This window comes from Gymnogyps californianus, chromosome 8 (genome assembly GCF_018139145.2).
Source record: "Gymnogyps californianus isolate 813 chromosome 8, ASM1813914v2, whole genome shotgun sequence".
In the NCBI taxonomy this organism is placed as follows: domain Eukaryota; kingdom Metazoa; phylum Chordata; class Aves; order Accipitriformes; family Cathartidae; genus Gymnogyps; species Gymnogyps californianus.
Window position 1 is genome coordinate 16,090,938 of NC_059478.1, and position 14,873 is coordinate 16,105,810.

The 14,873-nt window shown below is 39.9% G+C and overlaps 1 protein-coding gene across 1 annotated transcript in view; it reads left to right on the forward strand.

Moving 5' to 3' along the window:
* DPYD (dihydropyrimidine dehydrogenase) overlaps positions 1-10,521 on the forward strand; it is a 361,479-nt gene extending 350,958 nt beyond the window's left edge. The window contains exons 24-25 of the mRNA XM_050901009.1: positions 6,197-6,337; positions 9,088-10,521. Coding sequence (XP_050756966.1) covers positions 6,197-6,337; positions 9,088-9,258 — 312 coding nt within the window. The 3' untranslated portion in view covers positions 9,259-10,521. The remainder of the gene's footprint in view (positions 1-6,196; positions 6,338-9,087) is intronic.
* The last annotated feature ends 4,352 nt before the right edge of the window (positions 10,522-14,873 follow it).

Here is a 14,873-nt window from a genome sequence, read left to right on the forward strand (position 1 = left end):
CAGGACAGCACATCAAGCAGAAGTTTTCATGCTAGTTTGCTTGTCTCTTGTCAGGACAGCACATCAAGCAGAAGTTTTTGTGAGCTGTCCGTGTTGTCTCCTACTGTGTTTCCTCTTGCAGCTTTCTTTTATCTAGAATGTTATCTGTTGGCAAGAATAGTGAAATTTACTTATTTTGATATGCTGTTTGTCAAACTGCATTTTTTCGCTGTGATAGTACCTGTTCATCTAGTTTTATAAAATACCTATGAAGTTCCTTGGGTTTTCATTAATTTAGTTTAAACTAAAATCTGTATCAACTCTATAGTCTTCTGGTTCAAATCTTTTTCTGAAACACACGCCAGCATGTTAAACAGCATCATATCTAAACCAGAAAATTGAGGCACTTTGCTCTGTTAATATTTTGCCTTTTCTGAACATTGATCATTGTATTCCAGCTTTCTATTTTTTCTTTGTTTAGCCAACTTGCAATCCCACTTCATGGCTACTTAATTTCAGAACTCTGTTGTGTCAGAGGCCTGTGTCAGAGGCCTATTGAAATATAAAATTTACTAGGTTTTTTTTTTATTATTTATTGCCTCACAGTCTTCGTAAAGAATTGTGATAGATTCATGAGGCATAATTTTCATTACAGAAGCCATATTGAATTATGTAGTAAAGGTTCATTTGAGTTATTTTGTAAGTCCCTCTAGCTAGTACTGCAATTGTTTTACTTGCTTTACTGAAACAAGGCTTAGAGGTCTCTAAATCCCAGAGCACATTTAATAACCTTTTTAAGTATTGGCAAAACATCTGTAATCTTTCAGTGTAAAGTTAGTTTTAATAAGATTACATATTTTTGTTGGCCACTTTACTATAAATTGTCCTTGGTCGTGTACCCTCAGATTCTGGTGACTTTTTCTTCTTTAATCCATAAATTTTTTCCTAACATTTTTTCTTTTCATCTCTCTCTCTCTGACAGTACCTCACCTTTATTACCGAAAAAGAACAGGTGAAAGGCAGGTATCTCCCTAATGGAGATAAGTACGGGTACAGAGAGTCGTTTACCTTCTTTGCAACGTTTCGTCCCCTTTCCGTGCTCTCTCTGTATCCTAGTGAGGGCACTTCTGCACAGCCCCTTGTTCTTTCACAACCTACTGAATCCCGAGAACTGCGCAAACACCACATAAATAATAAGGAACAGAGAGAGTACTTGGGATCAAGTGCACAACTTTGCTGTATAAAAGTCAGATGCTTTGTTAGGAGTTTTTTATATTACTTGGTGGTGAATCAGCTTCAGCATTTGTATCATTGTCAGTGATCCCTTGGAGACCTGAAGACTGAGGTTGAGGCCTGTCCTTAGGACAGACTGCTATTCACAACAGGCAGACTTCTTCTTCTGGTAATCTAAAGATTACCCTGCTTTCCTTACCTGCTGTTGCTTTCAGCTTCAAGTGCACAAAGTTCCTAGTCAGTGAACCTTTCTCCTGAACACGGTGTGACATGCAAAGTGGTTTATGGTGACTCAAAAAGCGCAATAAGAGGACAAGCATGTGTGTTCCCTTTGAACTTGCTATATGAGATGCAGTACCTGCACTGTATATGGCTTTCTAATGATCTAATGAGAGGCCTGTGATGTTCATCGTCTCTAGTGTGGTCTTTTACAGTGTGGTCTGCATGGAGATGGACACAGCAGGTCTACAAGGAGCCATACCTGAACCATGAATTGTATTTACAAATATAGGTTTACTAATGTGATGCCTAATGAAAAGCTAATCACCATAAAATGTTTGCTATATTAACATTAAAAATGCAGTTATAAAAATAGCATTGTAAAAATAATATCCTACTGAACAGATTTGCTCCTTGTGTATACTCAAAACCACATCTGCCTAGCTTAGTGACAAAACGAATTTTTTTTCTGTACTCATTAGTAACATAAAACTAATGGATTCAGCTCTGATTCTCTCCATAGCAACTGAATTCCCTGCCAGTTCCAGTTGCAGGACTAAATTCCTCTCCCAGTCCATTCAGTACAGTTTTGTTGAGAAGAGTGGGACAGCACAGCAGTAATCAAAAGGAGCACTCTAGGTTCCTGAGATTGCAAAGGTGTAACTCAGGACAAAATTTAACTTCCAGCTTTTTTTTTTTTTTTTTTTTTTTTTTATTGCTGCTGGTAATGCATAAGCCAGAAAGAACACAGCTTGACTTTCAGAACCTGGCTTCTGTTTGCAGGTCTGGCAGTTGGCAAAAAAACCATTATACTGTAAACAGTGCAAATTTGATCCGGAGGCCATTGAGATATACCAAGTGTGGAATCCCATAGTGCCATTTTAGACAGTTGCTTTTTGGAGTGAAACTGCACTTTAAACAGTGAAAGCTGATTATTTCTTACTGCACTGTTTATTTTGTTCCAAACGTTTATGATTTGATGGAAACAAGAAGCTCTGAGATAGCTTGAGATGCTGTAAAAGAGTGCACCTGCAAAACATCTTTTAAGTACCTTTGCTTTTTTAGTCAATAAAGTCTTGAAACTTTACAAATGAATAAAGATACAGCTTTTGCTTGAGAGAAAGAAGGGATTAACACCCAGGAGTGTAAATGAGCAGTAAATCATTGACACAGTCTTTTGAAATCACTTTCAGGCCTCTAAAATGCCATCAGCCTTCATATTTGGGATTCTAAGTCCCCAAAAGTGTATTTTGTGAGCTGTGAGAAGTGAGATTTGGTTACAAGTTCAGAAATCACCGTGCTATATGCATTGTTTTTGTTATTCCCTTTGTAAGTGTGTAGCTAGAAAAATCTATTTTGATCATGTTCTTCTGAGCAACCATTTCCTGAGCTATCTAATGCTATCCTAAACCTTGGGCTGTCTCCCTCCTGTCCCCCAGCTGCTTCTCTGGAAGGCCATTAACCACCTCACTCCTTCCCCACTTAAAAAGCCTTTTCTAATTTCCAGCTTTAAATTTATTCATGGCTGGCTTATAATCATGTGTTCTTGTGCCAACATTGTCATTTAACTTACATAGCTCTTTTCCCTCCCTGATGTATATGTAAAGAGACATCATATTCCTGCTCTGCCTTCATCTTCCTAGGCAAAACATCTTGTTAGGCTCTTTTTGTCTCCTCTCATAAGCAAGGCCCTCCATCCCATGATTATTTGAGTAGCCTGTCTCTGCAACCTGCTTGAGCTTTGTGGGTTTTGTTAACATCCAAACGATATTTAAAGAATACAAATGTGAATCCAGAACCTCCCTGAGAAAATTGTTAATTACCTATGCTGTTTAAACGTCTGCTTTTGTTAGATTAAAAAGCCCTTCACTGTCAGGAATCTCCGCATGTTGATACTTTTACAACGTGAGCAGGCAGTGGAAAGCTACTTCATTGTATGTTGTACAGGTTTTACATCATTTCTTCAAATTCTTCAGTACACAGACCAGTACTTGCAGATGAAATGTGCATTTGTGACATACAGTGGAATGTTTGGGGGCTATATACAGAAAAGAGAGGCTTATAGGATACTTAGTATTGCTGGGGGCAGTAGATCACACAAAGACACATGTATTTTGAAACCTGTAGCAGGTATGATACAGACAAGCCTACATGAGACTTAGAACAAGCTGGAGCTGAATTCTACAACTACAATTTTTCAACTGATAGAGAAGACTGCAGAAGCCTGAGAACTGTAGCAACCTGAAAACTGCTGAGCAATTCCCAGTAAATCCATGAACTTCTCTGAATAAGACATGGAAATGAAAATACAGGTGTGAGCGGTTCGTAAGAGATCACATTTGATTGAGTTACTGTAGCTCATCAGTGGAGGCACAGTAAAGGGCTGTGTGTTCAAGTCTAGTCCTTTGCAATACCAAAGTAAAAACTATTAGCTGAAACACTTTCATAGTAGTTAATTGACCTTTTACAGTGGTTTAAGCAAACAGATTTTACTTCAAATTTGCAGTGAATTTGGACAATGCACATAATCAGCTTGCACAGCTCTATTGATGAGTGCTAATTCATTAAGCTGTGATAACTTGCTCACTTACAGTCATCTGTCCACACTTATCATGCTGCCTTTAGCAATATGTCATAGCTGTTTTATGCTGGAAGAGCATTAATGTTCTCTACATGTTGCTGAGAAGAACTGGAAGGCTTTTAGCATTGAATGAATGCAACCAAGGTATTTCACATGTCAGCAACTTAAGGGTTTGGCAGAGAGAAAACATTTGAATGGTTTTGGAACAAGAAAACTAAGTACAACTTCCCTGTCGTTCTTCCTGGGCTTAGGATATGGTTGAATTTCCTACCTCAACACTCATTAAGAGCAACTTCCTAGATCCTACCACTGCATCCAGCGAATAAAGCAATTTGTCTCATTGCGTAAAGATACTATTGTAATTTAAGTGCTGAAGGCCGGGTAGGCCTCAAAGTCAAAACTTCACTGAGATGAACAGGAGTCATTCATTCAGGAAGTAGAGCTGTTGTTGCAAGTTCTCAGCAGACTCGGGAAGATGAGATTGGACCCATTTTTGCATTTAGTTCATGTAGCAACAATTTCCTTTAGAGCCAACATTGATAAAGCCATATTACCATATTGCTCTGATGTGGCATAGGAATAATTAGGGATGCTTAGTTTGTTTGAAAGTAAGGCTGCCCAAAATAAGATATGCAATGAAAACTTAAGGTACTGTAATCCGGTTCTTCTGCAATGAGAATTGAAAACAATATATAGCGCATAGTATGCAATTATAAATTATACAGGTTAAATATAGCATACTACTACACACTCAGAATGGTTGCTAATCATTTCAGAATAATTTTTTTGACTGATAGGAATAAGGTAAGTATTGCTTCTTCAAAAAATATTGAGAAACAGAATATAAAAAGAAATCCTTATCATGTTTCTTGGTGATGCAAGACCAAAGGTAAACACTTTGAAGCTTATAATTCTGGGCAGACTTGTCTGTGTCTCGTATTTGGCTTGATCTTGAACATTTTTCAATTGACTTGTATCAAATTCCATAATCAAAATCATAATGACTTCTTGGTTTATTACAGTAGAATGACTTTGAAGCCAGTTCTGCTCTCCTATCACTCAATGAGATTTCTCTAGTACTTAACAGTTATACCCCTTTTTAAAGCAAAAGTAAAATGTATTGTTGCATCACATAACCTTCATTTACTGAGCCCAACTCTATCTTAACAATGTAGAATCTTGCACATAAAATTGAGCTTGTTTTGCAACATGGGAACTGTTTTAGAAGCGTGCTTAGTACACTTACTTACTAAATATCCAGGCAACCAATACAGTGCCTCGGAGTGAATCTTTTAAAATGCAGTCATGTTCATCATCTGTGCTATACTTTCACAAGTTAAAGTAATTTAACTGAGGGATAGATGTAGTCCAAAGGACCTGGAACTTGTCCCATCTCTACCATTGACTCAGTGAAGCTGAACTGCCGCTGAACTGTGCATTTTCCCTTGATGTAAAGTGGAAACGGTTTGCATCAGGTAGGTCCCAAAGAACTTTTTTAGAGGGCATGTCTTCCCCTTGTGGTATGTACCCAGACCCTGTCTTGCCATACACCTTTACTTTTGCAGCATAGATGTGTAAGGTTGATGCCACAAATTCCTCCCTGTGAAGTTAACAGAACTGAATAAGGACTTGCAGGATTAGACCCACAGCTTACTTCTGTACAATATTTGCAATAAACTGATGATCATGTCATTTGCGCATTTTACTGAAGAGAGAAAAGCAGTTATCGTTCTGTCAGTTTATTTGATCACGCCCCTTTCTTTTCTTGCTGTGAGTTCCTGAATCTATGCTAGTGAGAAATGACCAAGGATGATCTGATTGTTTGTAGCATGTCACTCCTGGTTTGTGCTCCATTTTGTTCCTTGAAGTTTCACACAATAATGGCAAAACAACAGGACATTCAAAATCAAGTACTAAATGTGTAACCTATTTGTAGAACGTGTTTGTATACAAATATATACTTCTAGTGCTGCCTACATTCCAAATGTGCCTGTATGGAGCATTCTTTGTATTTTACAGGAGGTATGAAGGTCAGCAACTTGGAAATTTATAAGAAAAATCCTAAACATCATCACAATGCATGGCCAAATCTTCCATATTAAAGTATTAGAGAGTACTCTGGCACAGCTATAGAAACTGCTTAGGTGTCTTCTAAATGAGTCAATAACTTTTTTTTTTCCCTAGGATGTAATTGGAAAAGCACTGCAGTATATTGGAACATATGGTGAGCTCTGCAACACAGAGCAAGTTGTGGCTCTGATTGACGAGGAAATGTGTATCAACTGTGGCAAATGTTACATGACCTGTAATGATTCTGGCTACCAGGTAAGAGCACAGCTGTAATTAGCAGAAAGGCACGATGAGTTATCTTTCTGCTGCTGGGAAGAAAGAATCCACCTTCTGTTAATGAGCAGGTGGTTAAAACAGATGTGTAAAATATTGGATTCGAACCCCAGCACGCTCCCAGGCTATGCCGCACAAGCCCTGCCTGAGCTGTTTGCACGGCGGTGAGAACACCACCCAGCATGGCTTCTTCTGGAGGGCCATGCAGAGTGTCCTGCCTCTCGCTGGCTCGCTCTAGGTCACTCTCCCAGCCTCTCCCTAACTGCAAGTGGGAAGTGGGATTCTTTTTAAGAGGAAGAAAATTAAGGATACCCAAGTCGGATGGCAGTAAATGTAGTTCTTTGATGGTTTTCAAGTACATGAGGGAGAAAGGGAAGAACGCATTCCTTCCCACCAAGGGGATGTGGGGAGACAAGAGCTGTTCTGAATGCCAGATGCTTTTTAAGAAACCTAGTCCTTGTTCCATCAGCATAACTGAACTTGAACTAATTCAGGTTTCAGGCAGGTGGGTTTTTGTTTTGATCTTGATTGAGGTACAAATCCTTTCTCCAGGATAACTGCCAGGCTTTAGAGCAGCAGGTTGAAGTTTGCAGAAATCATTGTGACCAGAAAATAGCACAATTTTGAGCTGGAGCTCCTGTTGGCAGCAAAGTATTTCTCTAATTTCTGCTCAGTACGGTAACATAAGTTGTATGAAATGTAGCAGCATTTCTGCGTGCCATTCCTTGCCGTGTCCACTGGAGCTGATGGACTGGTCTGCAGTAAAAAGGGCAGTACAGGAGGACTTATGTTCTTTTAGAAAACGAAAATACAGTCTAGCATAACCTCCACAGAATCCAATATGCAGTAAGCAATAATTTCTACATTAATTTTTCCATTCATCCCAGTCCGAGAATAGTTTGTCAGAAACATACTTTAACCGAGCACCAAGTTTCCTCTGAACACCATGACCTTTTGTTTATCCTTAATTCAGTCTAATCAATAGTAGGCCTGATGAATTTAACTACATACAGTCAAAGAAAGAAGTCTTCCCATTTAAAATCAACTCCTGCAATTAAAACAAGTGTGTCAGAGCAAAGGTAGACATGTTTTTTCGACTGAGATGAGAAAATTAATGCTGCATTTATACCAGATTAGATTACTACAGTAGCCTTTTAACTGTCTAAATTTCTTCTTGACACTGCAATCTTCACCTCTTCTCCTTCCATTGGATTTCCCAGTGAAGGGGAGGATATAGCCCTTGGAGAGCAAAAGACTGTGTTTATATTTAGTAAAACTTTCTTCTCTATAACTGGAAAAAAAATCAGCACCAAAAGAACCAAAGTTTAAAACCCCAGGAGGTTTTCTAAGCACAAAAAAGTGTTTCTTCCTTAATTAATTAAGGAAATTGAAAAGAAAATAATTGCAAAGAATTGCAAAGAAACTCTTAATTGCAAAGAAATCACCCCCCCTCAAAATAGCATCTGCTTTATGCTTCTCTTTGTTTCAGAAATATCCATGCTGCTCTACAGAGCTATCACCTTGTATGACTCCAACAGAAAAGCTTTCCTTAATTTAAAGTTAGCACTGTAGTCCTGACTTCTTCTTCTTTGAACTCCCTTTCAAGATGTGCATTGTTGTTAGGGAGAGAGGAAGGAGTCCTTCTTAAATACTCACAAACCAAAGCTCGCTCTGTGCTCAAGCTAAAGTAAAACTTGTAGATTCAGGGCAGTTAGTACCTACTTCATGCCCTTGCTGGTTGCTACAGCAACTTCTGTGCTTTCCTAGTAGTGAAACCCCAAATGCGGCAAATCTGCCTTTGGAGCCAACTGGCCGCACCACCTAGTACCTCCCATCTCCTCCCTGGCTCCCCCAGTCGCTGCGGTGGTTAGGGAGATTTGCTAAGGCACCACTTGTTTGCAGGGAAGCGGGAGTTCAGCTTTCAGGCCTGACTTTTCCTTCCTAAAACTCTTAAACGTAGATATTCAGTGGGGTTTTTTTTATTTTTTACTTTTCTAGGCTTCCTTCTTAGATGTTGAAGCTGTTGTGGTTGTGTGATGCATTTGTTTTTGCTTTTAATTGCTATTTCCATTATAGCAGGAGCTTATTTCATTGAGACTGTAATTGTTATTTCACATTCAAATACACTTATCACCCTAATTGGTAATGAGGATTCACCGCATGGAAACGTGAGAACTAAAGCAAGCTCTGCCTGCCCAAAACTCCGATATCCCTTTCAAAGAGTTGCAAAGGAAAATAATCATACGAGGCACAGCGTGCTGTTTTTCTCTACTATTTATTAAATTAGATTGTTTATGCTGTGCTGAAAATAAAAGTCAAAAGAATGTATTGTGGCCAGTGCTGTGCTGAAGCCATACAGGCATGGGCTGTTGTCTCCTCTGAACCAATAACCCTGGCCAATTGCTGTCTTACGAAATATTTCCTTCACGCAAAGGAGAAATATCCCTCTGGGAGTTTAAACATCATGGGCCAAACTCCTCCTTTTGTAACCAGCCCTTGTGACCTGAGAGCTTTTGCCGAGGTGTAATTTGGCCCATATTTCTAATTTTAAAGTGTCGGGGGGGAGGGGGGGTTGTTTTGTTCCCTGCCAGTTGAACAGTTGCTATAGCTGCAGTGCAGAATCACACCAAGATGTCTCCAAGTGCTGTAGCACAGGAAATGCAGACACTAAAATGGGAGCAATTTTGACCTTTTCCATGAGTGACATCAATAATGTTTATTCCTGTTCGCAGGCTATCCAGTTTGATCCCGAAACCCACCTGCCCACGGTTACTGACAGCTGTACAGGCTGCACCCTGTGTCTCAGCGTCTGCCCTGTTATCGACTGCATCCGCATGGTTTCCAGGACAACACCCTACGAACCAAAGCGCGGGCTGCCCTTAGCTGTGAACCCCGTGTGTTGAGGTGATCAGTCCGACAGCTAATGTGAACTTTACACTTGTTTGATGCAATTGATTTGCTTTCTAATTAGTCCTTGAAAATCTACTCTTATAAAAAAATGTAATATTGATAGCCGTTACAATGAACACTGTGTTTTCCAATTATTATTTTTACAACAATTAAGTTTTGAAATTACAGAAAGGCAGCAGTTAGGCAGTAGTTGCTGTCAGTTGTCCACTATTTGAAGTGTAACTCTCTCCTTACAATTCGTGCTGTAATTTCAAAATTTCTCTATAGACTCTTTAATCTCTATGTATTTTCTGGCTGTAAATATAATTAAGAAAGCATTTTTAATGAACTACAAATCAATGTACAAGCTAACAGTTTTCAAGGAGGCATTTTGTAATTAAACATTACATTTAGTTTTAAAAGAGTTTCTTAGAAGATGTAATTAATTACATAGCATTCAAACAAAGCAATGTGGCTTCTATTTTTCTATGGGAAGAAATGAAACAGTTTAGGATTTAAGAACTGGATTAATCACTTTCAACTACTACAGCATATGGTAGTGTATTTTTATAATCCTTTCTAATTCTTTCTCACACTAGTCACTTTATAGAATAAATTTGCTGTGCACTGACACATGCTGGACTCTTCAGATTTATGTGTTGCATGGGTAGCTTGATCGTTACTTCCCCCCGCAGTGAACACTCATAACATCTCTCTAAAAACAGTTAAACCAGCTTATTATGAAGTCCAGGTTGCATTTCAGGATTCTGAGATGTGACAACATTTTTTGCTCCAAGCTCATCCTCTAAATAACTTTTTAATTGTGCCAATTAATGTTCCAGAATGTACACGTTACAGGTCAGAGATCTGATTACGTGCAAATGGAATACACACCCTGCAGACGGCGTTTGCCAAACACAGACACATAGGGCAAACTGGCAAGATGATTTCCCCCAGTGCCAATTCTTCATACTTATTGTTTACGTATGGTTATAATAGTTTCACAACCAAAAAGAAATATAGATTTGTCTGTCTTGCTAAACAATATCACAGTTTTAATCCATTTTTCATTCACAGTAGGAACTTTCTAATATGAACATATTGCTGTCTGCTTTACTCCACTTAGCAATATAAAGCCTTTATTTTCATAATAATAATGAATGATCTATCAATTCAATTCCCCTATATTGTGATCGGCAAAAGCTTTGATTAAAAATATACACTGACTTTTGTTTCTTGATTTATGAATTGTGCACCGAATTATAAATAAATGTTGAAACCAACTCGGGTTTGTTTGTGGGGTTTTTTTTCATTTACTAAACAGATTTGTCTTGTAGAGGCTTGTCAGGTGGTGTTTCATGATCTCTAAGATTCACTCCAGGAATCATTAATGAGTTAATTCATGTGTACATTATTCCATTAATTGCCTACAGTGCAGAATGTATCATGCTCTTTGCCCCTTTCTGGCACCTCTTTGTCTGCCTTTGACTTGCCTTCCTTTTGCATCCCTTCCCCACACACACGCACACAGGCACACGCTTGCGTGCACACATACGTATGCTCTGTGTCACCCTGACGTTTGGAAGTGTCATTTCATTTAGTATCCTCGCTCCACCAGCACCGTTTTGCTGACACTTTGGGCTTGCTTGATGAGGTCCCTTGGCAGGCTTAAGCCCAGTGTCTCCACTAATAGCTTTCTCTTCATATTTTAATTTTTCTCTTCATCGTTGTGGATTTTTCACACTCATATGAAAACAGCAACAGATAGTTGTACTGCTTAGAAAATATTTGCGTGAAACTTCTTTAAAGCTCTTGGTCTTCTGGTAGTGTCTTATCATACGTGAGCTATAGACGACTCACCGGAAGAACAAGCTGTTTTGTGAATGTTAGGGGCAAAGTTTGGAGACTCTCTGCATGTACTGCTTGTACCTCTTCCGAGGAGCATGCCCTTGAGTGGGGCAGAAAAAAAAATCAAAATCAGATCGTCTGCAGGTCGCATTTTATGTTCTCAGTTAGCACATGCAAGGAAAAGTAGCTATCTTCTCCCGGGCTGTTACCATGTACTTCTTATTTTGTATCCTACCTACCATGAACGCTGAGGGTGAGAGGCAGTGTGTCACCTGCGACTGAACCGGCCAGCTTCTCCGGGTCTTTTGTTGCTGCATCATCAGACCTGATTACCTTACTATCCTGAAGGCATCACATCTGGTAGCGTGGCTTCTTTTAAATACAGGACAGTGCCGGAGACCTAATTTAAGTAGCTAAGCACATGTGCATCATAAATGTAGCAGCAAAATTAGAGCTTTTCCTAGGATATTCAGTAGTCACAGGACATCCAGTATTCCCAAGTAGCTATAAAGTAATCTTTGGAGGAGTAAAGGCGTTCTTTGTGAATCAAGATTATAATCAAGACTATAATTTGTTTACCAAAGAAGGAATAACGGGTTACATTATGCAGGTTTCTTTCTCACTACCCGCCCTCTCCTCCACTCTTGTTCTGTCAAGTCCGTTACCAGTTTCAGGAGATGCATTCCCAAATGAATGTGAATCCTTTCTAACTGACAGTCAGCAATAAATCTGTGTGTTGCAGGAACTCAGAGAAATGGCCACATTTAGGTCTCCTGCAGGATTGTCTTTAAGTCATCAGGGTAAGGCGAGGTGTAAACAGGCAGGGGAGAGAGCCACAAAGGACATATTCCTGGGTTTTATAGGTTTTTCACATCCGTCTTGGGGACTCCATCCCATTCAGCACATTCAAGAGCCAAGGCAACAAATCAGAAAAATCTGGTCTATTCTGCAAATGCTGTAGCCAGTTATTAAAAAAGGGATATGAATTTTCAAAGTGTAAAAGGTTCCCAATTAAGCTTATATATTTCAGTGATTTAGTTGCACATTTAAGGAATTATGTATTATTAAAGACCTGCTGGGCGAGATCCTGCAACCCTAGCCCTCGCAGTTTTTAGACATGTTGTCCTATTGATTACTATTATAAGATATTGTAAACTATATTTGACAAATTAAATTATGATAGAAATGCCATAGCTCATCCTCCAGTAGCACATTCGTATTCACATCATACTCCTGAACAGAAAAAGCTCCCCATGTTCAGTGTATGCTCTGCAGTCCAAGAAATACTTGAAAAAGCTGCCAAATCTGCTTGTGTGAATCCCAATGCACCCATCCATGTTCATTGGAAAAAGAGATGTTTTGCCTTGCTAACAGACTATACAGGCAGTTTGGTTTTTGGCCTCTAAGATGAACAGACATAGTATTTCCAAGGCGCTGGATTGGCAACTTTAATAGCCACATTTGAAAAATTACACAGGATTTTTAAAATACATAATTTCCTGATTTTAAATGAAATCTTAATTTGATCTCTTGGCAAAATTAAAACTAGCCTTTGTGCATGAATCTGATGGGTAGCCTGTATCTCCAGCGTGGAAGCCAATGTACGCGTATACTGCTCCTTGCTCTGATGCTTTACCAACCGCTAGAGGAAGCCTTCTTTGCAGGCACGCCTTTGCTCAGTTCATAAAATTTGGCAGGAGCAAAATGCAAGTTACCTGTCTAGAACCGCTGCCCCTCTTTGCTGTGTCGTGGAGGACACGGGGCTTTCCACCGTGTGGCCTCTGGGAGAGGTGACTCGGCAGCCGCAGAGTGGCTCGCTGTCGCTTCTGCCGTCTCCCCGCCTTCCAGCACGTATTACTGTCACCTTTGGCTCCTCCAGCTTTGTTGTCTTTAAGCCTTTTATCTCAAGGCAGCAAAAGTGATTGCTAGATTCAAGGCAAGCTATCCAAACCCCAGCTGAGTGCCATCAACCCCATGCCTCATAAAACCACTTTCTTTAACACAATCCAAGACTGTAGCCTTAGAAATATAATGTTAAGCAGAGATATTTCCTATCCATAAGAAGATCCTGCCAACATATTCTGTATGTATGTTTCATTATTTATCTACTGTAACATGGGGTTGGGCATGTTGTTAAAATTTTATATTTTTCAACATGTTTCCTAGTAGAAAATATTTTTTTTAGATAAAATATTTATTTTATTGGCAAAGGTTTCATTTCACCAGGCTGCTCTGCTTCTTTGATGAACTGTGGAAGATAGGTTTTCATTGGCAACATCTGGCAGCCTGGCAAACTCTCTCGGCAGCTGGATTGGTAACTTCAGAGTTGCTTCTGCGTCTTTCATATAATTAGTCTGCTTATGGGCCATCTGGGTCACTTCGTCTTTGCTGTTGCCATTTCCTTTCTTTTCCGAGGAACTGTAAGCTCTCCAGTTATTTCTCCAGGAGATCAGATTTTTAATAACTCTTCCTGAGGTTGGTCTGCGGGGTCTTGTGCAAACGTCCACGCTGGCCTTGCCCAGGAGCAGAGACCCCACTTTTATCCCTCCTTTCTTGGAGGTCTGAATCTGCCCATCGTGACTTGTTGTGATGTGGGAGCAGAGCTTCTCATCGCTACCAAGCAGCAAAGCTGGAGGTCAGCTCGGCAAGTGGACACGTATCACCTCTGCACAAATAAAGCCCTAAACAATCTCAAATCTTAACAGTAAACACACGCACACATGCACACACACTCTCCTCTACTAGTTTAAGCACACTAAAGTTACCACAAGGAAATGCAATTGTTCATTTTCTGTAAAAGAACGGCAAGTTGTTAAGCTTTACCTTGATGTGCCTACCTGGACGCTTTCAGACACCGGGGCTGGGCAATATATGTGAATTAACTTGGACTGAGCACTGGAACAGAAGAAAGTCCTTCCCACTGTGGCTCAGCAGCTGAAAACTGTAGCTGTTTGGTTTATCTATGCTTTGCCAAATGCTCTGAACTCATTGGGGTTCCTTGTGGTGCTGTAGAAATACCAACCCTCTCGCGTACACTCAGCATTGCAGTGCACCTTACACGGCAGGGGCTTCCTCTGCAGGGACAGCTACGGCATTGCCTTCTAGCCTCCAGATGTGGAGCTCAGACAGTACTCGTCTGTCTGCATCACATGGGCCTTTCCACATATTTGGCAATCAAGATCCTTAAGACAAGGGCAGCAAATAGTTTCAAGCTGTTGATCACCCGTTTTTGAGGTACTAGGTAACATTCAGGAGAATCTTAATAAATGATTTTCATACAAGTTGACTGAAACAGTGGCAACTATTGATCGGCCTTGTCTTTTTTAAGACCAAACATTTTACTTCTTCAACATTGTGATACAGTTAAAGTTGCTCCTCAGTATTACTGCCTTCAATGCTGAGAGCCCTTTTGTTGCATTTCAGCCAAGAAAGAGGCCATCAGTATGAAATGCCTCCAGTGGGCAACTCACACTGGTAATTGCTGATGAGAGTCACACACCACCAACGAGAGCTAATCATCATCCTAAAGGACATTTTTCTCACCTGTTTAGTCTAGAGACTACTTATCATCACAGATTTTACTTCTGCTTATTGGAGACAGGTTTAGGCCTTGTCACTGAAATCTTCATATTCAATTGTTGAGAAATAATGTTTCTCGGGAATCGAACTCCCATTACCATGCAAATCAGATGGCCTGCAGATAAAAGTCACCCACTTTGTTTGTGCAGGTGCACGATGCCGAATTTTGTAAGTCTGAGTTCAGTGAGGGAAGTCAGTGCCT